Genomic DNA, 26,142 nt, shown 5'->3' with positions numbered 1-26,142 from the left:
GTTTAAAACATGTAGAAATCTTTGATTCTTCTTTTTTGACACACAAGTTTGCTGAGAAAAACAATTAAACATAACCATAAGAAGAATGCTATATTGCTTTTGTTACATTGTTTAAAAAAAAAAATACTACTGCTTTTAAATAATTAAGAAGGCCCTTCAATAAAATCCAGTTACTCCCACGGACAAAGAATTTTCCTTTTTAGAAAATATCCATGAGTTGAAAGATTACAAATACAAAAATTTTATACCCCTAAATAAATATTCAAATCCCTGGAATAATAATCAAAGAGCCATGTTGTGGGGGACAAAATGATTTCATTCACATAATACATTTTCTTTAATTACTTTAATACAAAAGACAGAAATGTTTCATGTTCACATAACATTAAAAAAATGTTTTAAAACCCTATAATAAGTATTAAATGAAAATTAATTTATTGAATGGCAGTAATCACTACAAAATTAATACTACCGAATTATTACTGAGACCTTTTACATTAACAGTAATTGGATGTTATGTGGAGAAAATATCAAACAAGAAGATGGATGTTTTAAAACTACATTTTATCCAGTCTTTTATCTTTTTGCTAAATCTAGTGCATATTAGAAGATGTATTCAAGATGGTTATAAAGCTATTCAGCTAAAGTAATACTTCAAAGATCTTAAAAGAGCCCTCTACAAATGATATGACATTGCTATCAGTCCATCTGTTTACAAAATCAAAAATACAAGTAATAACCCAATGAGTCCTTCTAGGTAAAAGATTCAATTTAAAAAAGAGAACATTAACAGAGAATTAGTGATGGTGAGCAGAAGAAAATCAACATAATTAAGAAAGGTATATAATTATCCAACATGACTTCGTCTGGTTAAACCAACGCAACTTAATAAATAACTTGACTGCATTGTGAGTGAAAGGGGTAACAAGATCCAGAGTCCTGTTTTCAAATTCTCATATAATAATCCTACTTCAATCAACCTGTAAAGCAAAAGCACTGAATCCATATTAACATCATAACATACATCTTACAATGATACGAAAGTCAAACCGTTGCTGGGAGATCTCTGTCTTTGTGACAGTACAGGAAAACTTCACAAGAGTGTGCACTTTTGAAAGTATGATCAGTGTATACGGTATAGACAAAACAGGCACCTCCATTATAATTTTTTTTAATAAATAAAAGCACGTTAACATAAAAAGAAGTTAAGCAGCACCTGAAGCCTTTGACATGTGTAACTAAATGCTGGTACCCAAACGGTCTAACTGGTTAAGTTTTACTAAGAGGCGCAAAAAAGGAGCCAATTTTTGACTTAACATTTTAATTCTATGAGAGACAAGAGCTTGTCTGGGCTTACAGTCCTGTCATCAGACAGTGAGTAGCATACCAGTCTTTCACATGTCTTATACTTTGGAAAGCAGACCCGACTCTGGGGCACTCGCCTTAATTAGATTCTGAATTTCCTTGAATTTTGGATGGTCTTTATCAGCCACCAGCTGTAGCAGAACAGCCTCACTTGTAGTCACAATGATCCCGGTTCGAGCAAGACGCTTAAGGAAAAAAAAAGATAAACACAAATCAAGAAATAAGCATGAGAATGAACACTATATTAAAACAGCAAAAAGCACAGTGAGACATGCTAGTGTCCTCTATAAAAACCATGGTGCTCAGCCATACCATCAAATTCAGTGACGAGGAGAGAGTTCAAACTAGCCATACCAGAAACCCATGAGGATGATTCTCAATATTATTAATATTAGTCCCAATTACTAACATTATAAGAAAAAGAAAAAAGGTAGCCAATATAATGACTTAGATGTGCCAGAGACAGAAGGGATCAAGGCTGAGGACTGTAAAACAACGATTCTTAAATTCTTTTTCCCTCTCTCCAAATATCTGACATTAAACTGTATACCCTTTGTTAAACTGTATACTCTTTGTTAAACTGTATACCTACTTATATACCATAAGTAAAACATGGGTGGCAGAAAAGCCTCATGTGAGGTTAAGGAACATTCCCCCGAATGATAACAGAACCACCACCCTTGCCACTATCATAAGCTTTTCAGAATCACAAACAAGAGTATAAAATTTAAGATTGCACAGAGTTTCACTGACAGGTCAAAGAATATCCTTGCTACATCGTCCCAGTGGAATCATAATAAAGAGCTAAGGACAGACATCTCTAGGAGGGGACAAGGAGAGAGTACGCAGGAGGGATGAAGAGGGAAAAGGGAAGGAAGGCAAAGCAGAGAAAGCACAGAAAAAGTGTGAGCGGGGACAGGAAGAGAATTCCAGGGTAGAGACCCATTTCCTGGATATATTTCTCAGAAACCCCAGGGGGAAAAGGAGACCAGCTGTTTGTCATCCCATGAAACACCCAGTGTTAAGAGCCGTAGAAGATGAGGTGTTTAGACACAACTCCTAAGCAAGTTAGAAAAAAACATGTGAATCAGTGTCGTATCATAACGGGCATCACTTGAATAAATAGGACATCTCAATGGAGCCAAAGTAAAGCCTTCAGATGGCTGTAGATCCTTAGCCCCAACCCTTCCACTGGCAGCCTCTTCCTTTTTATCCCCAAGGACCAAGAAGGGGGTATAAGCCATAGCCTACTTATCAGATAGCAAGTTCGGGCCTCAACCACCAGAAAAGAGGAGTGTAAGGAGCAGCTGATCACAAGTCTTGAGAAATGAAAAAACAGCAGAGTCACAGAGGAAAGAGGAAGAAATAAGCAAGGCTGCCAGTGTCCTTTACGTTGGGACAAATACCAGACGATGAGTTGTCTCTGAGTTTTTTAAAGACTTCTGGAGACTAATTTCCTCCTCCTTGCTTTTCAGTAAACTCCTGACTGTCAAGTCAAAACCCTTAGAAATCTCAAAGGACTGTGTGGTTGCTTCAGACAGGAGGGTGGGCAATAAATATAAGACGAGCTGTGTCTCAGGGCCCTGAACGTCGAGTCACCTAAACCCAGCTCTCTCCCTGGCTGGCCTGCCTTCCTTACTGTTCCGTTGAATCAATGGCCTTTCAATGAGTCAGCCTGAATCTGAATCATACTTTCAATGTCTGTGGAACTGCCTTCTATATTCCAAAGTGCTAATGAAGGTCAATTTTCTCAGTAATCTTTTTAGTTCTTTCATGAGGCAGGAAGATCAGAAAAGTGTTCCCAGGTCTGAGAAAGAAATGCAATGACCCAGCTAAGACACAGCTCTTCATAGTGCTCTGCTGACCCGAACTGGGTCCACTCTAAGCCAACAGCTCTCAGGAATGCTAAGAGGCCAAGGCAGGGGCAAGCTGGAACGCAAGAGGAACACACACAAAAACATTTTAGTAAACAGAAACCTACATACAATTACTTAACTTCAACAATAAAGTATGGCCAATATTGAGCATATTCAAAAGTAATCAAGCCACAGGACTTCCCTGGAGGTCCAGTGGTTAAGACTATGCCTCCACTGCAGGGGGCACAAGTTTCACTGCCTCGAGGTGTGGTCAAACAAAACAAAAAACAAACAACAACCAAAAATAGTAATCAAGCCGAGAACCTGTGTTAGGGGAAGGCGTGGCTCATGCCTTTGCTAAGAATGCTAAGGTCAGGCTAACACATCTTCCCATGGTGCCTGTCCAGCACCAACTGGAAACGGTGCCCAAGCAGAAAGAGAACAGGGCACTTGATCCAGACACAGGCAGGTTGCCACTCACCACCTTGAGCTGTGAGGACACCTAAGACACTGGTCCCAAACTCACTTCATCTCCTGGCTTAAAAAGGTGAAGGTGAAGGTGAAGTCGCTCAGTCCTGTCTGACTCTTTGCGACCTTTGGACTGTAGCCTACCAGGCTTCTCTGTCCATGGGATTCTCCAGGCAAGAATACTGGAGTGGGTTACCATTTCCTTCTCCAGGGGATCTTCCAGACCCAGGGATTGAACCCCGGTTTCCCGCATTGGAGGCAGACGCTTTAACCTCTGAGCCACCAGGGAAGCATAAAGGGACAATTAAAACTCCAGCTGTTTAATGCAAATGGGTACTTGGCTTAATTGACTTCCAGAGTTCTTCCCTTAGACTTACAAAGTCAGTCCAACTAGGCCAAAGGAAAAGAAAGGTTACTCTGACCCATAAACCTAAAAATACATGACAGCCTCCTAGAGGGCAGAGGAGAAAAAAAAAAAAGACTAAACCCATTAAATTCCCAAGCAACACTTAACAACTTCCCAGAAGTACAAGGACATCAAGTTCAAGACAGGGTTTTATTCTGTCTTCTCCCACATTTACCCTGCAACTATGAATTGAAAGAAAAATGCCTGACAGATGGGAGGTACTCAAAGCATTGTGAGGAGTAGAACACACACCACAGATCCCGGCAGAGACGTTTTAGTAATGGTAACGATAAATCTTATTAGTTTAACGATCTGAACAGGCAGGGTGGGGAGTCTCAGGAATGATCTTGAGTAGTTGTATTTCTCAAGGGAAAGAGAAGAAGGGGAGCTGACCAGATTGCTGTTTCACTTTCATAGTCACAGAAGAAAAGAGGAGACTGAACATTTCTCCCAAGGACTGAGGGACTAACTAAAACACCTCCATAGAAACTTCAGACCGAGAGGAAAAGTCTGAAATGTGGAACATCTTCCCCCATCACCTCTCGACGTGCGTCTCTCCCCTCCAACCTCAGCCCTGTGACCCCAAGCAATGCTGGCTGTTCCGTGCAAGCTCAGTCACCGCAGTCATGCTGCGATCCTGTGGACTGTAGCCCACCAGGCTTCTCTGTCCATGGGATTCTCCCAGCAAGAATATTGGAGTGGGTTGCCATGCCCTCTTCGAGGGGATCTTTCTGACCTAGGAATTGAACCTGCACCTCCTGTGTCTTCTGCATTGCAGGCAGAAATCCACCCCAGCCCGTATTTTTTCCTTCCCTCCTCAGAACTTCTTAAGACTAGTCCCTTTCAAGTCTTGGAAGCTGATATATGCTTATATATTTCTGACTGGAAGGAGCTCATGAAGACAAGAATAAGAGCTATAATAAAAATAAAAGCAACAGCTAACACTTGAGTGTTAACTGTGTCAGACACTGCTGCTGCTAAGTCGCTTCAGTCGTGTCCGACTCTGTGCAACCCCATAGACAGCAGCCCACCAGGCTTCCCCATCCCTGGGATTCTCCAGGCAAGAACACTGGAGTGGGTTGCCATTCCTTCTCCAATGCATGAAAGTGAAAAGTAAAAGTGAAGTCGCTCAGTCGTGTCCGACTCTAGCGACCCCATGGACTGCAGCCTACTAGGCTTCTCCGTCCATGGGATTTTCCAGGCAAGAGTACTGGAATGGGGTGCCATTGACACTAAGTACTACCAATACATTATTTCATTTAATCCTCACAAAAATCCTCCCACGTAATGACTATTACTATTTCTATTTCACTGCTGACAAAAAAAATTAATCAGTTGATCTAAAAAAGGAATGGAAAATTTTACTCCAGTCAAGATGCTGATCATAACCTGGGAACAGACCCTCAGAAAACTCTGAGAACAGTTCTGCCCATCAGAAGTCAAAGCACAGTTATGTAAGTTTTTTGAGACAGAGGGCTGTACATGAAATGATAAATTATTGACAGTTTATAGAATCCAGATCCAAGCGCCACGGTGGTGGGTCACATGACACTTGAGACAATCAAGAAGGAGTATTATCTTTCAAGGAGCTGTCTACTCTTTACAGTTGAACAGGTATTTCTTTTGATGGGGAGATGTGCTTGATGCATAATATGCATACGCAGTAGGGGGGAAGAGGAAACCAAAGGGCAAAGAACACTTTTTCAAGTTTAAATTTTTCTATTTTGCCATAAAAATATGAATTTTATTTCATATCACTAATGAGAAATCTAAGACAAAGATATTAGGTGATTTGTCCAAGGACACAAATTTACAAAATGCCAGAACCTGCATTCAAACCTGTATTATCCCTCTATTGTTTGGACTCCTGATCAGTGAGATTACAGGCTACCTCTGAAAGAATGAGGCTCAGGTATTAAAGGCCAACTGTTTTATTCTGAGTCTTGGTAAAAGACAGAACTGCCAGCAATAACAACTTTCTGTAATAAATGGCATAATAAAGACAAGTCTGAAAAATGTAAATGAATGCAGGACAAAAGTTCTTGAAATCTCTTTACAAGAAAGAAAAATTTCTGGTTTTATATGTTCTTAAGTTCTTTGCTTCCTTGGGAACACTTCAAGTTCTGGACCTCAGCATTACCATAAAGGTTATTCACGGATGGATCAGATTACTAAGAAAATTTGAAAAGTGTTAGTTGATTAACTCTGACTGTAGGGAGAGCTTAAAGTTCTCTGCTGAGAGGGGAAGAAGCAATACTTAGTATCAAACTAACCAGAGAACCTGATAGTCCAACTGGACTTGAAAATCATTGAATAAAATTAATAAAACCTCCCTCTTCAGGAATAAAAGAAGGGATGGCCAACCAGGGCCTTGAAAGCACTGCTGCTGCCAGCTACCCTGCCGGCTTCCACATCAGCCCTCCCCACTGACTTGACCCTTCATCTTTCTTTCTTATTCTTCTTTGCCGAACTCACCACCCTAGGGAACATTTTAGACTACGAGAGATGACTGAGCAATCTACAGAGAAAGTGGCTCATAGGTCAGCTTATGCATGAAACACTGGAGTCTCAAGAAAAAGAAAAAAAAAAATCTACATTTCCCATTCTCAATAAAAGTAATTAGTTAAAAACTCAGCAATTCAAATCCAGATTGACATTACTTTAAAATTATGATAGAATTAGAATTAAACAAAACAGACAGAAATCCACAATGTGAAGATTTCAAAGGATTAATTGTGGGAGTTTGCTTTTCAATAGTCTTGGAATAGGAATTGCTTACGTAAGTCTACTGTTATGCAACGCTGATGAAAATCACTGACACGCCATGCAGAGCCATTAAACACTGTGTGTGCGTGGTACCCACAGTCAGTGACATGCCTATTTCCAGAAATTCAAGTCTGACGAAATCTACACAAGGCTGAACCAGGCTGAGGCCCACTAGGCACTAGGTTTTGGATAGATCTTGATCAAGTTAAGCCTAGATGAGCTGCTTTTACTTTGCAAATCTTTAAATAGTTCAGAGTAAGCGTACTAGAATACCTCTTAGTTCCTGTGCAAAACTACAGTAAAGTTAAGACAGAAGAGGTAAAGGAGTGTTTAGCATCCCTAGAAATAAAGACAGAGCAGATGTAAAACAGGATATGATGGTGAGATCTTAGAGGCTGGTTGTGCATAGTAGAGACCTTGGAAATCGGCGAGTCTGATTATTGTCAGACCAAGCTCAAATTTAAGAGGTAAATTTTCATTGCTGTTACATATTTAATATTCTCCAGATTTATCTGGAAGCCTTGGTAAGTAAGTTATTTTAAAACAGGACAATTACCTCAAGGGCAAACATCCTGTCCATCATGCTTCTCGATGATGTGGCATCAGCGACAATATGAACCTCGATACCTCGGCCAACGAGCTCCAGAGCTGTCTGCTGGATGCACACATGAGTCTAGATGGAAAGTAAAAACCCATATGTAACACTGTGGTACACGACAAGCATTTTACAAATGTGCAGCAATGCAGTAGAGCCGAAAGAGCACTACAGGACTAACGACCTTGTCCTACATTGAGTTGTGCCTTTAGCCCACTAGTGATCTAGAGCACAAACAGCATCTCTGGCTTTGGTCTCCTCTTTGTAAAGTGAGGAACTGAATTACATCAGCGGTCTTTGTCCTGGGGACCTTGAACATATTCTTACAGCTCTGTGAGCATTTTTTTTTTCCTGATATTTTCATCCGTGTCTCACCTGGATGACCTTCATTCAGCTGACTACTACCGCTCGGTTTTGATGCCACTCACAGTCAGGTTTATTTCTGTTTTCACACCAAATGCCTGACACAAAGAATGCGTCTGCAGTACTGTCGACTGAGATAATGGTGGGAAAACTGAGTTGTTACAAGGCACCCAGTAGTAACGGTAGGCCAAATTAAAAATAACGTGTAGCTTAGGCAAAAAATACCCAGTATACATCACCAGCAAATGCATTATACAGATTCCAGCTTTCCAAGTACAAACTTGTATCATTCATTGGCAGGGAATAAAGAGTAAAAACAGGCTCCAACAATAAGTGGATTATATAAGCAATGAAAGCAGATTTTAATAATGTGACAAAGCTGACTTTATCTTCACATGACAAGAGAGCCATGGAAAATTATAGACTAACAACTCATTAAAGTTAGCACTGGAGGACTGCTTAAAGATTATTTTGATTACACGTAAGAGCTAATAATGATGAACAAATAAGAAAAAGTATAAAAGTCAGCAACAAGATTTGGCATGACATATTTATACAAATAGGCTTCTTTTATTTTGTCAGTATTGAAGTCAAAATACAGAAATATTTAATATACATATAAAACTGAGGCTACATCTTTCTACTATTAAAACCCACTACTATGAAACCTACTATCAAAACATCATGGGTGTCTTAAATTATTTGGATTTCATTGTTTTTATGGTTTTCATAATTTTATAATTTCAGTTCAAGAGATTCTTATAAGCTATGAATAAATACTTATATTCTGCTTCTACATGTCAAAAAAGCCCCCAAAATCATTTTAATCAGTATTAAGAATCCATGAATATATTTTTTCCTTAAAAAAAAAAAATGTACATGATTCAAATGTGGACAATGAGGTACATGACTTCTAAGGTTTTCTAGAACAAAAACATGACCAAAATGAACTCCTATAACTCCTACATAAGTAAACATATTATCTTTGATGAAAGTGTGTTCTGAGTAGTGGTTCAAAGTAAAGGCCCAAAGGTCAATCAACCTACATTCAAATGCAACTCGATCCTTTAACTAACTGTATGACCTTGAGCAAGACACACAACATCTGTGTTTAAGTTTCCCCATCTCTATAATATGAGGAGACCAAAGGTACTTAGATCAGAGGATTGTTCTGAGAGTTTAACAAATTAAAGGATAAAACAGTGTTTGGACCAGAACAAATGGTGGGAGTTATTGTCTATCAGTTGTTGCTGTTTAGTCACTAAGTCATGTCTGACTCTTTTTGGACCCCACGGACTGTAGCCCGCAAGGCTCCTCTGTCCATGGGATTCTCCAGGCAAATATACTGGAGTGAGCTGCCATTTCCTTCTCCAGGGGATTCCCGACCTAGGGATCAAACTCATGTCTCCTGCATTGGCAGGCGGGTTCTTTACCACTAAGCCAACAGGGAAGCTCTTTTTACCTATATAGTATTCTGTATACATGGAGAAGAAAATGGCAACCCACTCCAGTATTCTTGCCTGGAGAATCCCATTGGGGAAGGAGCCTGGTGGGCTACAGTCCATGGGGTTGCAAAGAGTCAGACAGGACTAAGCGACTAACACACACACACACACACACACACACATTCTATATACAAAATTACATTCTGGAAATAACAAGTTTTCTACAAATGAACTGTGTCCAAAACAGAACAAGTGGTACTTACTTCTACTCCAAACAACACAACACTCCTGACTCCAGGAATCTCTGCTAATGCTGCTTCCACTTCTGGTAATACCATTGAAAATTTGGTCTTTGGAAGTACCAGCTTTACACCTGTTAAATCAATTTCTTGAACAGTGCTTCCAAGACCTTTAGGGTACTGTTCTGTTACAATAACTGGAATTCCTAAAATCCGGGCCCCTTGTAACTGGGGGGAAATAAAAAGCACAAAGATAAGTACCAATATACATACATTTGTGTATGAATGTATATCATGCTTCAGCCAATTAGAAAAAATAAACAAGGAAGCATACCAATCTCTGTCCCACACTAATAATATCTCCAAAATACTTGATGGCTGGTCTGAACCTTTCTTGCATATCGCAGCAGAAAAACACAGTGCTTGAAGGCGTAAGATTTCCCAGGGTAGTGAGCTGAGGAAAAAAGAAAGAATGATTTAGCATTTGTTATACAGTGACATTTATTTTCAGCTGGAGGTCAGTAAAGAGAGAAAAACATTCCTACTGTTTGACCCATTAAGTCAATTTTAACAACTATTGTTTAGAAGAAATGAATGATAGGAAAAAAAATTATCCCCAAAGATGTCCACTGAATTGCTTTTAATAGTGAAAATTTGAAATATACCAAGAATTGACAATACAAAAAATTATTTCACAAAACATGTTTAGCCTATTAAAATAGTATATGCATATGTTTTCAAAAAAAGCACACCTCTAAGAAGAAATGCTTATAATCTAATGTTAATTTTAAAAAGAGCACAGTTCAATAGTATTTCAAAACTCTAAACATATGAATAAAAAGTAGAAGTAAATATATGAAAATATTGACAAGTGGTTACATAGTTAGGGATGCTGATAATATTTTTTCTTAGTACCTTTCTTCTGTTTTTCAAATGCTGTTTTAAAACATTTGCTAAATGTTATTTAAAAGTATGTATTACTTTTATAATAAAAAATAGTAAAATAAACAAATTTGATGACAAGATTGCTTACAAGTACAAAAAATAAAATTTAAAATAATCTGTAGCAGAGACTATGGAACAAAAAATGAAAAAAAAAAGAAACAAACAAACCTAGAATTACTGCTATTATCAAGACAGAAATATTAAGTCAGTGTTCTCAAGAATACCTTCTTAAGAGTTCAAAAAAAAAAAGCAATGAAATGATGCCAACCACATCCCCACTGTCAAACAGAAAGACATAAACCTGACATCTGAATTCTTACACATGTTTATCACAATCAAGAAAATCAGTGAATCAAAGTGAAAACTGGGTATTAGGTTACCAAGCTTTACATTAATTGCTGTAGTTGGTCTACTACAATAACTTGGGCCCAACACGGATCTCCCAAAAAGTGAAAAATCACTGTTAAATACAAGAATTTAATCTAACTGAGTTCTAAAAAACCCACTGTGCTTTTCTTTCCACCTTCTCAAATTAGACAAGCTCTGGAAAAGACGCAGTTTGATCCTGAATGAGGCTATGCCACTACTCTTGGTACCCTTTAAGGCTCCCCTCTAATGAACCTAAACCACCAACAGATAATAATTATTTCTAATTTTCTAGAGAAACCTGAGTCCTGATTACAAAGGTGGTAGCTTCACCACCAGCCTGACCCTAGACTCTGCCTTAGTACCTCGGCACATGTATCACACTTAAGAAACAATTACTCCAAGAATTAAATGAATCATTAAGAGGAATCTTTGATCCTTAGCAGTATGACTGCTCTAGTCAGTACGTACTTTATTTATCTGCATCCTGGCCTGAAGGACTCTGGCACCTTAATCTCCCTCTGGTATTAACTCTACAGATGTGTACTGATTAACCACACGCAGTCCAACACCACGTCCACGTGAGAATGGGAGTACCATCTGTAATTCTAAACTACGTAGAAGGTTTTCCTCCTCTGTCAATAAGGAATGTTCAAAATAAATATTCAAGCATTTTGAATTATATATGCTCATCTTTGGCTGCTTCTTTACTTAAATTTTTAATGCAAGTACCATGCTTCCTTTCAGTCATTATCAAAAGCAATGAATCTGATGACTATATAAGTACTTAGGGTACTGGGTTGAAAACCAACCACTATTTATGATCATGTATCTTAAATTCTCAGGAAATATTAAATCTTGGCTCAAAATCCATATATATATATATTATTTTAGAAATTTGAACCAGGGGTCCCCAGTGAAAAATGATGTGTTGAAGGAACATGATGAAAAGTGGTTTCGCTGCAATTGCCCTGTTTAAAACAATTGTGATGCAACTCAGCAATCCTGCCATTCTACAACATATGAAGACCAGCAAGCAGGCAAAATGAAACTCTACGAAGTTGCCAGGGTATGCTGGATAGCCATGCACGAACACACCGACAGCCTACGCTTACTTGGATCTCCAGCTCTCGGATCTTACCTCAGACCGGAAGGACCAACTCTGTATATATTCCTAACAAGTTTGGTTGCCTGGATTATAAATTAACATAAGGTAAGAAACAGCAAATGTGAAAGTTTGCTGAAGACAGGCAAACGGATAGCAGCAAGGAATAACAGCCGAGGAAGAAGAGATTCAAAATACAGTAAATGCAGATCGAAACTCAACCAGTTCTCAGTCTAGACTCCAATGAAGGAGTAACAAGCTGTATGTTAAGTTATAAATTGGGACAAAATCATTGTCTTAGACTCATTAAGAAAATCAGTTACATAATATTTCAGGACTACCATATAAAATGGTCAAACTACTGAATATTGGGATGTTAAAGGAATAAAACCATACCTACTCAGAAATCCTAGATTATTCAGAGTTGTGGTCTCCCAGGGTTCCTGTTACCTGGTGCTTCCCAACACCTCATTACAGCTGTGAGGTATCTGTTCTGGGCAGGGGACCTCATCAGACATATGTCATATTAGAGAAGGTCAGCAAACGCAGCCCTGAAATCCTTTCCAGCAGAGGAATCCATCATCTCTAAACTTTCAGTTAAAGAAAGAAGCCACAGAGACAAGGGGGTGAGGGCAGAGATGACTGGTTATAATTTCGTGAAACAAAAGTGCCTAGATATTCTCCTCTCCAGGAGTGGGCACCCCTTGAATGTAGCCTGCACCGAGCAATTTGCTTCCTCACAACAGACAATCGAGTGAGAGGGTAATTATGAATACGGCCTCAGCCAGGCCATCAAGACTGAGGCAATCAGTGAAGTCAGGGTGATGGTATTCAGCCTGGATATGTGATGAGAATGACCTTTATGATCTTCCTCTCACAATCCCACAGCCCTGGTCTAAGCACTGAGAAAACAGCAGATAAACCCAAACTGAGATCATTCTACCAAAATGTCTAATCAGCATTCCTCAGAATTGTCAAGCTCATTAAAAACAACGAAGCTTTGAGGAACTGTCATAACCCAGAGGAGCCTAAGGAGATGTGGCAACTAAACGTAACTAGTATCCTGGATTGGATCCTGGAGCAGAAAGAGGACATTAGGGAAAAGCTTGTGAAATCTGACTAAAGTGTGGCATTCAGCTATAGTAATTTACTAACAACATTGGTTCTTTAGTTGTGACAAATATGCCGCAGTAATGGAAGATGCTGGCAAGAGGGGGAACTATGTCACATATACAGGAACTCTCTGTGTTATCTTTGCAACTCTCCTTGTAAATCAACACTATCCTAAAATTTAGGTAAAAAAATTAAATGGTCTCCCTATGTCATAACAGTATCGGGAAAAGCCACTACTTTATGAATAATCTCTATACCATACAAGGGAGAAAAAGGAGGAGCTGAGGCTACCAAAAAAAAAAAAAACAACTACTGAAAATCTCGAACTACATCCAATCAACCTCTTATCCACCCCAACTCCACATGAATTTCAATAACTGTTAAATTACCCACTGACTCTATAATCCAGGGACTTCATAATTTGACTCAGAAACTCTTCATACACCAAAACCTTGTAGATAACTAAAAGTGCTGCTCATCATCAGACGTGTTGCAACTCCAAGAATGCAAATTAAAAGTGGACTTGACCAAATGCTGTCATAGGTAAAGGCGTAGCAATTAGAGATCAACACATATTCAAGAAGTCCGAAGAAATCACATATAAAAATGTTTATATACACACACCTTCATATATTTATATATCTATCTATATACATCACCATACACATATACATAAAAAATATGCATTTTAATGTATTGAATACATATTTCAACACAAAAAGTTGATCACAATCAATGGCTTTCTCAAGCAACAGTTTAAGACAAATTTCAAGTATAAAATTTTTGCCCACTTTCTTAACTGTCATAGCTAGAATCTGACCTTAGATTTCATAGTCAAAAGACTCTTCATACCCAAATTCCATGACTACCATGATCATAACAGTATTCACCCTGCTTCACATCCACATGTGATCTGACCATTTTCTAACAACAGCTGCTACATCTGCAAGGAATCTGCTCCTCCCTTGCTTGGTCCCCCTGGTTTCTTGGGACAGGCACAAACACGATGGCTGGTCTTGTTCAGTGATACGTGGTGAGCCACTTCTGATCTCTCCATAAACGTAGCAATGGTGAGAGTTGTGTGTTGAACTGTGTGCTCCGAAACTCAGATGCTGAATTCCTAACCTCCAGTACTGCACCCCAGTATTGCCTTATTTGGAAACTGAAAACACAGTCAGTCAAGACGAGGTCATACTGGAGCAGCATGTGCGTGCGTGCTCAGTTGTGTCCCAACTCTTGGTGACCCCATGGACGGCAGCCCATCAGGCTCCTCTGTCCATGGCATTTCCCAGCCAAGAATACTGGAGTGGGTTGCCATTTCCTCCTCTAGGGGATCTTCCCAACTCAGGTGAATGCCTCATCCAACATGAGAGGCATCCTCATTAAAAAGGGAAATCTGAGCACAGAGAAGGCCATGTGAACATGAAGGCAGAGATCAGTGTGGTATGTCTACAAGTCAAGCCATGCCAAAGACGGCCAACCTACCACCAAAAGCCAGGGGAGGCATGAAACGTCTTCTCCTTCACAGTCCTCACAAGGACCCAAATCTGACCTAAAGCCTTTAGAACTGTGAGAACATAAATTTTGGTTATATAAGCTACTCAGTACTCAGGTACTTTGTTACAGCAGCACCCGAGCAAGTGACTACAGTGAGTAAACTGTGTATCTTTAGAAATGACTGAAGTCTGAACTTGTGAATGCAGTGTTTTGAAAATTTTAGTAGTCTATTACAGCAACAATATAGGCATGATGTGCTTGGGAGAGGGGTCCAGAAGGGAATATGAGGTATCATTATTTCACTGAGAAGTGTTTCCAAGGAAATCTGACTATCACAGGTACAGGAAGGCTTTGTTTCAATACTGACTCAAAACAGAGGCCTGTGACACGACTCTCCCTGGCAATACAGGTCAGCCCATGGGCATCAGAATCTGAGTTCAAATGGCAACTTCACTAATTTCAATTGCAAATCATTAACATTTCTAAACAGCAGCTTCTTAATCTGGCTTCGCTGGTGGCTCTGAAAGTAACTACCTGCAATGTGGGAGATCCAAATTCAATCCCTGGGTCGGGAAGATCCCCTGGAGAAGGGCATGGCAACCCACTCCAGTGTTCTTGCCTGGAGAATCCCATGGACAGAGGAGCCTGGTGGGCTACAGTCCATGAGGTCACAAACAGTCAGACACAACTAAACACCTTCACTTCAATCAGTAACAAAGTACTAAAAATAGTTGCTACCTCATAGGGCTATATAGAAGGCAATGGCACCCCACTCCAGTGTTCTTGCCTGGAGAATCCCAGGGACGGAGGACCCTGGTGCACTGCAGTCCATGGGGTCGCATAGTCGGACACGACTGAAGCGACTTAGCAGCAGCATAGGGCTATTTCAAAGACTATCAGTTTCATGTAAATCGATCAATAAAAGTATTAGGTTACTGTGCATCCCTCTTATAGGAAACATACTCTGTGCTTTCAAGTTTAGCACATGTTAAAAACAGTTCTTCAATAATGACGTTATTAAAATACCACTTACTACTATGATCCTTTAAGAAACCAAGAAATATAGAGAGAGAAACACTGATAACGTCTAACTTGTTAGCACAGTCTACAGAATTAAGAAATGGTTCATAAAGTAGATTTCCAAATGTTACCAAAAGACTTACAATTATTGGTACATGATCTGTTTCTGAAAAATAGGTTTGGGGCTTTTTAATTTAGACTGCAAGAGAATATTTATTTCACTCTTATTTTGCAACCTACTCACCTATTGTGAACACTAATGTGACTGGCATTAAGATTACAACTCAAGCTTATCAGTTAAAGTTTGAGCTTTCCAACTGCCCGCGGGAGGCCAGCCAACTCCACCCATTTCAGTGCTGAGGACAGAGGGGTTCTTTACATCATACCTCATGTTGGGGTGACGGTGAAGCTGACCAGATCCCAGGAACACAGTGACATCTGAATCTACACTGAATTCCCCCTGGCAAATTAAACGTAGAAAAAAAATCCCGAACACAGATCATAGCTTCCACTGGCACACAGTTTATTTATAGGTAGCCTCTCATGTATCCACAAAGAGCAAAATGTGTACAACTTGGGCAGTAATTTGAAATGTTAAATTTTTTACAAGGCAAGTGGGTGGGCGAGAGACAATCCCTTAGGATTCAGCTGTTATCTCCAGAGCCCCTGACACTGTCAGCCTCCTGAGAAAAGCCCTGCCTACTTCTCTAACTCAAGAGTTCTGAGCATTAGCTTATCTACCTGCTCCTCCTACACACTCCATGGTTAAGGTTCTGAAATCAAAAATCACCGCCTTCCAACTAGCAAGCCCAAGGGAGACCCAAGTCCTTTCCCTTTTATCAAACCATGCCTTCTCTTCCTTCCCACCCTGAACTCTGGAGGCACCTTCTAGCTATAAGATATCCACACCTCTGTTTAAAATAATCTTCATACTAATACACTTCCAAGAAGGTAAAACCTGGAGCAGAATCCTTTCCCAATTAAACACCTCAGAGAAGGTCAAAATAACCTTCCCAGGAAAGCCCTTATCTTCTGCCCACACAAAGCTGCCAGAGCCGTCCCTCCTACATACTCAAGTAAAATACTCTTAATTGGTGTCATCCTTAACCATGTCCATTTCTTCCTCTCTTCTACTTGGGTTCTGCCTTCCCTGGTGACAAGCTGGAAAAACACACTGGTAGTGGTATGATATCAAATTTACATGAGCTTCCAGGGTTGAACTCTCCATTAGTTAAAACTTGGGAAATACCTTGTGAAAAATTAACACTTGTTAAGTCATAAAAATGACCTAAATTCCCACTGTATAAGCCTCTCATTTATATTTCTTCCCCTTTGTCTCAAAATGCCTCAGACTTCAAGCATTTTGAGAAAGCTGAAGACACATAAAAAGTGCTTGAAACATGAGCTGTCTTCAGCTACCTGAGCTGTCAGCAGATACTCGGTCACTGTTACAGAATATTTCAGAAAGGAAGACACTAAAAAGTTATCAGATCTTAAAGATGAATCTCCATAGAACAACAAACCAACCACCAGCGCAGGCAGTGTGTTTTGCAGGGTCATTAGCAACAGTCAGTACAAGCCTAAAAGCAAACTTAGACCCCTGTGGAAACTGAGAATACATTCTAGAATATACAGGATGTTAGCCAGAGCTGCAGAGGCTATAAGGCCTTCTCCGAAATCACAAATGGCATTATTTAAGCCATGGATGACATGTGGCCAAACACGCTCTTCCTCCCTGCCTCTGGTAGAAGGAGCCTGTTGTCCCTGAGCATGGTCTCCCTGACAGCCACCTTGAGTCTTTCTGACTGACAGGCATCTGTTCCACAGAAGGAATAAATAGCATCAAAACAACTGATATTACAAGCCCAAGTTTGTGACTTGTTTCCCGTTCTGCTTGATATATTCATTAAGCATGAAAAGAGAACATGAATGCTGTGGCCAGCTGTAGGACCTTCACATGCTTTATTTACCATGGGACCTTGGGCAATTTCCTACATCTTCTGCTCTTTGGCAAAATGAAGGAGTAGGATTTTAGGTAAGGAGAATGAATTCGGTCTTACCCCTGTTTACATTCATTGTGCCAGGCACTTACAGCTGCCACTCAAATGCAGAATGAACTCTTAAATTCTTGTCCAGCTATGAAATGTCCATGTCTTCAGGATTATACAGTTGTGCTCCAAAAAATATAGTAAAATGGTCATGAAAAGAAATATCTTCCCTTTTCCTTCTGGGAGTATCCATACATATATACATACATGTGTGTGAGCATGTATACACACACACATATATCTCTTTCTTCATATGGAAGGTATAAACAGGTATCAGAATAAGCATACGGATATACATGGTATGAGTGTGCAACCCTCTACATCCCATTATCTATTTTTAAGCTTGGTGAGGCACCTGGCTGAAGAGGTCAAGCTACTGTGATTACTAAAATGAAATAATATAAAAATATTTTAAATACTTTAAAATATCTAAAGTATCATGTAACAGATGCTTAGGTATTCTTGGACTATTTGGTGAAAAATAATTACATTTTCAAAAGGATGGGGCAGAGTAGTGCTACTATAATTATTATTTTAAACATCACCACAAAAACTTAAACTATTATTTTATTTCCAATACCAAGCAAAATATTTCAAAAGCCACATGTGTCCTGAATTACATAATGCCTTTTGAGAATGTACAAGACATCTCAGGTAGATACATACATATTATTAATTTCTTTAGTTAAAAAGAGTTGTCAGACCCAGACTTTGAATTTTTCAAAAAAAAAAAAAAAATCCTATTACTGGGGGAGGGGGAGGCCTTAAAGACTTGGGGAGGGCACCAGTCTTGCATAACATCTCTTAGGTAACAGCCCCCCTTCCCTCCCAACCACTACAGGAAACATCACAAAGAAGTCGGCCTCCTCAGTAAAGCTCCAGATCTGTTCAGCTAGTATTTGGATTCTCGCCTTTATTAATGGGTTTGTCAAAGGTGCATCCAACTTCTTCGGTATTTTTGGCAGCATTAATCTAAACAGGCTGACAAGGAAGACTGCAGAAGGTGTCCGCCATGAAAACTCCTGAAGACAAAAGAAATGGGGAGTAGCAAACCCCTATCAACCACAACTCCCAAGAGCAGGGCAAATTCTAGGGTATCAGACACCAAGTACCTGCCTCTATTTTGGCTCATCAAGGGCTGACCGTGTAATCTCACAGCCTTTGTCCTCTGATTAAAGTACCTGCTTTGGAAGTTTCTGGACTGGGTGCTAGAGTGATAGCAAACAAGATCAGTTCCTCAGACAACTACAACTGAAAAAAAAACTAAAGGGCAGTCCTCAGAAAATGACACCTGAATATCAAAGTGACTTCTAAACCTGAATCCCACATTTCAGTTTGGTTTTCCAAAGAAATGGCTTACCTGTCTCTCAACCAAAAAATTGTCGATGGTGTAGTACCTAAAATACACCTTTTATTCTTGCTTTGCAACAGTGTAAATCCTCGAGTGAATCCTCTGAGCAGAGCACAAAAAGAACCCAGGAGGCAGATCTGTGCAGCATAAGAACACGGCTTTTTAAAAATATTTTTAAAAAGCTATAAAATAATCCTCAGGTATACCAACTTTTCCAGCCAGCACTATCAGGAAAGAATGGTCTGGCTAAAGTTGGGTATTTAAGAAGGTACTGCAGCCTGATTCGAATGACTTTTTCAAGGCAGTCAAATGTATACGTGTAATCAACAGATTCAGTTGACAGTTACTAGGAAGAGGCTAAACACGGTTATTTCACTTAGGGAAGGCTGAAGATCAAAGCTGGGAAACAGGAGGGGTGAAAGGATAGGACTCCAGAAGTTTGTGTTTCCGCAAGTGGTAAACACAACTCCGGGAACAAACCCCAAGGCCGACACTCCGCACAACCTCTTTTCCCCGGTTCTGCATCACCCCAAAGAAAAACACAGCTACTCTGCACAGCTCTTAGGTTACGCAGGCGGCTGGGACTTGCTCCCGGCACACAAAGCGGATGCGGGAGGCTGAGGACCACACACGTGGGGGCGTTCGCGCGCGCCGCCTCCAGCTGGGAGGCCCACGCCCCATCCTTGGCTGAGGACAGCCGGTGACCGTCACCTTCGGACAGGCGCCGGGGCTGGGCCATTCACGAGGCTTGCGACACCGGCGCGGCCCTTCCCAGTCTGCGAGGCGCGCGGGGCCGGCCGCCGCGGGGCACCTGAGGAGCGCGGCGGGGACGGGGACGCACGGGGACCCGGAGCGGCGGGGCGTGCGGCCCTCCCGCGGGACCCACCTGGATCTGCAGCGGCACGAGGCGCACCTTGCAGCGCTCGCTCACCGCGAAGCCCTTGGGCAGGTCCACGTACTGGCCCCACTCCTCCGCGAAGAGCTGCACCACGAATTTGCGGTGCATGTCGATCTGGTCGCCGTACAGGCTGAGGAACTTCTGGATGAGGAGCTCGTAGCCCGCGCCGTGCGGCACGGCCGCGGGCCGCGCAAAGACCGAGAAGCAGAAAAGCACGGGGACCGTGCCCGACGGCGCCCCCGCGCCCGCGCCGCCGCCGCCGGGGAGCGCCGGGACCGCCGGCTCCGCCGCCGCCATGTTCCCCGAGCGTCTGCGAGCTCCGAGGCCGCGAGGCGCAGACACTGCCGGCCGCCGCGGCCCCGCCTCCCCGCGCCGCCCGCCGCCCGCTCGGGAAGGCGAGGGGGCGGGTCCTGGCGGCCGTGGCTCCCGCGCCCTCCTCCTCGCCCGGGCGGAGGGCGGACCCCGCGGAGGGCCGGGCTGTGGGACCTGGGCGCCTGGCCAAGCGCCTGCGCCCGCCGCCGGGACCGCCCCCTCCAACCTCGGGCGGGCCGGGGACCCCGCACACCCTCGACCTTCCTGGGCTGCCCAGGGCTCCAATCCTCAGAGGAGATCGGTGCCCCCGCCTTCCAGCCCGCTCCGCCCACCGTCGAGCGGCGTTTGGGGCTGTGCTTAGGCATTCGGGGCTGTCCGGCGAGATCTGCTGGGGTGCGTTACCTGTCGGCCTTGTCGAAAGGCAGGCAGTCCTTGAAGACGGGGGTAGTAATATTAAAACTGGTAGGGCAGCTGGTAGATGCCCTAAGAAGAGCGGTGGAAGTCAACGCTTCCTTAGGAGTGCCATCCAAGACGTAGAATTTCATGTTTTTTTAACCCCATGAAACATAGTCTCTCCAGTCGTGGATTTGAGATCTTACCCTCTCTATATCTCAATTCAATTTCTGGGAGAACTTGGATTGAGCACAGGCAAATATAAAGGGGTTTAAGAGTGAAAATCAGGGTTTTGTTTTTTTTTTTAATTCAAGCTGAGGATTTTGTTTTTAAGCAAGTAAAAACAATCATCTTCAAATAACTTTTTTACTTGTAAACACTTTAAGGCGCTATAATTAGCTGGAATTAGGAGAAGGCAATGGCAGCCCACTCCAGTACCCTTGCCTGGAAAATCCCATGGACGGAAGAGCCTGGTAGGCTGCAGTCCATGGGGTCGCGAAGAGTCGGACGCGACTGAGCGACTTCACTTTCACTTTTCACTTTCATGCATTGGAGAAGGAAATGGCAACCCACTCCAGTGTTCTTGCCTGGAGAATCCCAGGGACGAGGGAGCCTGGTGGGCTGCCGTCTCAGGGGTCGCACAGAGTCGGACACGACTGAAGCGACTTAGCAGCAGCAGCAGGAAAGTATACGCTACGAACCAAGTTTCCTTAAAGGTCAGGTCCTCGGAAGAGAGGCTTATTAATCTAAATAAAATAAAATTTTAGATGTCAGGGGTTTCCTCCTCTTAGAAGGAAATAAGGAAGGTGCGGGGTTTCTTAGTTGGCACTGTTGACATTTGGAATGGATTCTACCTTTCCATGGGGGCTATCTTGTGTGTGTGTATGCACACACAAGATTTTAGCAGCATCTCTGACCTCTACCCACTAGATGCCAGTATCACCCTGCACTTCCCTCTCACACTTAATTTGAGCTTGACAATCAAAAAAAAAAAAAAAAAATGTTTCCAGACATTGTTCAATATACCCCCAGGAGACAAATTTGCCCCTAGTTCAGAGCCACTACTTTAAAGTAATGCCAATACCATCCTTTGGCCTTTACTGCTCACTTGTATACAAGCTACTGAAAATAGTCTGTTTTCTGGCACCTCATCAAACTTTGCGATTCCATTTACAACTGTTGTCTGGATCCATCAGACCCCAAATGACATCTTTGCAGATACTACTTCACTGCAAGGTCTTCTGTGTGCAGATGTGCAAATCTATGCTAATAGAATGCTAGTTTGTCTAGACTGATTACCAAAAGGTACCTATTCCAGCTATTAGTCTAGGGGGACTAATTGTAAAAGAGTTCCTTCTCCTTACTAATGCCTCTGAAACAGAGCAGGTTAGAGAAGTTGGTGTGAACCTCAGACCCCCTCAACAAGCACCTCTGCATCTGCACAATGTTTTCTGGTGGTCTTCAGTCAGCATACTTACTCCACTCTCAGATTTTTTAAGTAGGTTTCCAAAGAAACCAATTTCCGTATCCATTGTACTACCTGAGATTGGCCTTTGGCCATTTTATTTAATATTGCAGTCTCTGTGGGAATAACACACAAAGCATTAATAAAGCAGGTATTTGAGGAACACATCCACATTTACTGAGTACCAACTGTGTCATCCCTATGCTAGAAAAGGGCCATAAGTATAGATTTCATTGATAATTTACTTTTCTCAGGAATTTAAGTATTAGAGTACTAAATTTGATAAATGTCATTGGAAAGAGTCAATGAATAAGAATCCATCAGCAGATATTCTAGTGACAAGTAGAAAATAACTATCCTAACTGGCAAAATCATCACAGATAAAATGCCCAAAATGGTCTCATATAGGACTCTTAGGAGGTTTACTAGTTAAATTTAAGCACTTACTTTCAGAATTTAAATTCTAAGCAATTCAAGAAGTTAGTTTATACAGTATTGATTAATATGTAATGCACTACAGAAACAAACTTCAAAATCTCCGTGGATTAATACAACAAAGGCTTATTTCTTACTCCCCCTAATGAACAGCAATATTTGACAAGTTGGTCACTCTTTCCATTTGAATCCTATGCTTCATTTCCTGGATACCATTCTCTCTTATTTCTCCTTCTACTTCATTTTCAAGCTCTTTCCCACCTTCTCCTCATTTCCCAGATCTCTAAATGTTTCAGTACACCAGGGCTTAGTTCTCACACTCATCTTTAAGATGTGTGACTTTAAATACCACCCATAGACCTTTGTTTTCCAGATTTATGTCACACAGGCCTCATTTCTGAATGCCAGATTCATATATACAAGTGCTTATTTGATATCGCCACTTGGATCTCTAATAGATTTCTCACATTTAATTTGGTTTGCACCTTCCCAAAATTTCTCCCTCTGTGTTAGCTTGTAAGCATGTGTCAACCTCATTTTACTAAGTACAATAACCATTAGCTTATCCTTTATTCCTCTTTCTCTCCCCCTCTAGTCTATCAACAAGATCTGATCATCAAAATCCAAACTTTCTCATCCATACAGTCCTACCACCCAAGGCCAAACCACCATCGTCCCTCATCTGACTAAAACACTATCATCTTAAACAGTGCCTATTGTTGATTTTTGTACCCCCAAAGGCCATTTACTACAAGGCTTTCAATTCCTGCAGTGAGAAGACAGAGAACATTGAGGATCACGACTAGGACTTAATATTAAGAGGAGCAGAGCTCCAAAGAACATTAAATTCTTAAACAGTACATATTTTCTATGCCAAGGTCAGGGACCTGGTTGGGAAATGGAACCATGACATAGGCAATAGGATTGATAAAACTAAAAATCCTAAGCCCTCAGACTCCTTGGGCTTCCCTGGTGGCGCAGATGGTAAAGAATCCACCTGCAGTGTGGGAGACCTGGGTTCGATCCCTGGGTTGGGAAGATCACCTGGAGGAGGGCATGCAACCCAGTCCAGGATTCTTGCCTGAAGAATTCCATGGACAGAGGCGCCTGGCAGGCTACAGTCCAAGGGGTTGCAAAGAGTCAGATGAGACTGAGTGATTAACACTAGCGTTTAACCTCAGATTCCTTAATGACCAGCATTCCCTCATGTTTTGAAGACAAGGCTTTTCCTTAGCAAGACATGAATTTTCTCAGGATTTTCCCTCCACCTTCCTTCCTGGTACCTAGGCCCATACATAGGCTTGCTGCTGCTGCTGCTGCTAAGTCACTTCAGTTGTGTCCGACTCTGTGCGACCCCATAGACAGCAGCCCACCAGGCTTCCCCATCCCTGGGATTCTCCAGGCAAGAACAGTGGAGTGGGGTGCCATTCCTTCTCCAATGCATGAAAGTGAAAAGTGAAAGTGAAGTCACTCAGTCGTGTCTGACTCTTAGCGACCCCATGGACTGCAGCCCACCAGGCTCCTCTGTCCATGGGATTTTCCAGGCAAGAGTACTGGAGTGGCGTGCCATTGCCTTCTCCAATACATAGGTTTATGCAACAACAAAACCAGGCCATTGTTGTACTGGGCCTTTTAAAGAAGGAAAGGGGTGATATCTCATACAAATTACAGAATCTAACAAGCATGCACCAGCAGGAACTGAGACCATGCATGGCCCTGCAATATGAGGGTGCACAGTCAGGGAGGTGAAGCATAAGCTTATCAATCAAGAAACTACCAGCATACAGGATTTAACACCCTTGTAAAGCTTTTGGGAGATAGACCAGCTGCTTCCAGGGCAGCTTCTACATGGACCATACATTTACATTTCTCAAACCAAAGCTATGGCAGCTGTCTTTCCCTCCAAAGTGACTGGACATCCTTCAGAACATCACACTTGTCCACTATATTGATAACATCATGCTAATTGGAGAAGATAAGGAAAAAGTAATTATTCGTGGCAGGCCTTGGTAAGACAAAAGAGCTCCAGAAGAGAGAGAGAATCTCAGAAGTTTCAAGGACCCACCACATGAGTAAAATTTTAGGGTTCAGTATCTAGGGCATTCCAAGACACCCAGTGAAAACAAATAATTACTTCTTGCACTTGCATTTCCCATCATGAAGAAGGAAGCAAACAACCTAGGAGACCTCTTTAGATCATGAAAGTGAAAGTGATAGTTGCTCAGTCTTGCCTGACTCTTTGCAACCCCATGGACTGTAGCCCACCAAGCTCCTCTGTCCACGGAATTCTCCAGGCAAGAATACTGGAGAGTGGGTTGCCATTCCCTTCTTCAGGGCACCTTCCTGACCTAGGGATTGAACCTGGGTCTTATGCATTGCAGGAAGATTCTTTACCATCTGAGCCACCAGGGAAGCCCCTTTAGATCATGGAGACAGCATCTTCCACAACTGAGCATAAGCCAAGACTCATTCTGTGTGCCATGAAATGTTGCCAACTTTGAGTGTGGCCAGAGCAATGGAAATGACTTTGCAGTAGATCCCAGCAGTGGTGCAAGCACCTCTGCCTCTCAGACCATACAACCTGACAAGTCCTATGGTAATGGAAACACTAAAGGTACAAAAGGATGCTGTTAGATTTATGGCAAATCCTCCTGCAAGAACCACAATGCAGACCATCAGTCATCGGTTTTGGAACGAAGCCATGGCACCTGCAACAGAAATTTATACTCTGCTAGGACATAAAGTGACCATGCAGGTGGAAGAGCCCATCCTGAGCTGATTTCTGTCAGATCCACCAAAGCCTATGGTTAAGAAATGCAAGAGGAAATAGAAAGTTGGCATGATGCATATGGAATCAAGAATAAGCAAGGCTGGACAGAACAGTGAACTATAAGAGCAGCTAGTCTAGACACCTGCACCAGCCACCTCTGTCTCACCAGTGCCTGTCCCTCAGGTCCCATTGGAAATCCATTATCACTAGCTGCTGGGAGATAAAAAAGTTTGGATTGGCTTAATATCCTGGTGTAAGACAAGAATGAGGGGAAATCCTCCCAGTGGGCAAAACTCCCAGTGACCAGTGACCTGGTCATCTACTTTCCTTGGAAAGAGAAGTTGCATGAACAGAGCTTAGAAAATACACAGAATCATGGGCAATGGCAAATAGCTTGGCAAGCTGGTCAGGAATCTGGAGGAAGAAAGACTGGACAATCAGGAACAAAGAGATCTGGGATAGACACACGAATGTGTTCATATGGGAATGAGCACCAAGTGTGACAATTTTCATATCATATAGTAATGTTCCCTAAAAGGAGCTGCTAGAGGATAAATATTATCCTACTAGGTAGACAACCAGAATATATAAAAGACTCCTATTAATCAATAATAAAAAGATAGCCCAGTTAAGCTTCTCTGGTGGCTCAGATGGTAAAGAATCCTCCTGCAATGCGAAGACCCAGGTTCAATTCCTGAGCTGGGAAGATCCTCTAGAGAAGGGAATGGCAACCTACTCCAGTATTCTTGCCTAGTTCCTCATAGGCAGAGGAACCTGGCAAGCTACAGTTCACGGGGTCACAAAGAGTTGGACACGACTGAGTGGCTAACAAATACATAGCTGAATTAAAATGGGAGAAAAGACTGGAACAGAGATATCATAAGAAAAAGATAAATCAATGTCCAGCAAGTACATGAAAAA

The 26,142-nt window shown here is 41.8% G+C and overlaps 1 protein-coding gene across 1 annotated transcript; it reads right to left on the bottom strand.

Annotated features, from left to right (window-relative positions):
• Positions 1–327: 327 nt before the first annotated feature.
• Positions 328–20,205, bottom strand: ISOC1 (isochorismatase domain containing 1). The gene is made up of 5 exons (XM_025293041.2): positions 19,835–20,205; positions 9,838–9,957; positions 9,528–9,731; positions 7,418–7,534; positions 328–1,550 (listed from the first exon to the last, which is right to left on the bottom strand). Exons 1-5 carry the CDS (start codon positions 20,141–20,143, stop codon positions 1,404–1,406), a joined length of 897 nt encoding a protein of 298 aa, XP_025148826.1. The 5' UTR covers positions 20,144–20,205; the 3' UTR covers positions 328–1,403.
• Between the last annotated feature and the right edge of the window lie 5,937 nt (positions 20,206–26,142).

Source organism: Bubalus bubalis, chromosome 9, assembly GCF_019923935.1.
Source record: "Bubalus bubalis isolate 160015118507 breed Murrah chromosome 9, NDDB_SH_1, whole genome shotgun sequence".
Lineage (NCBI taxonomy): Eukaryota > Metazoa > Chordata > Mammalia > Artiodactyla > Bovidae > Bubalus > Bubalus bubalis.
This window is presented reverse-complemented; position numbering and strand designations above follow the sequence as displayed.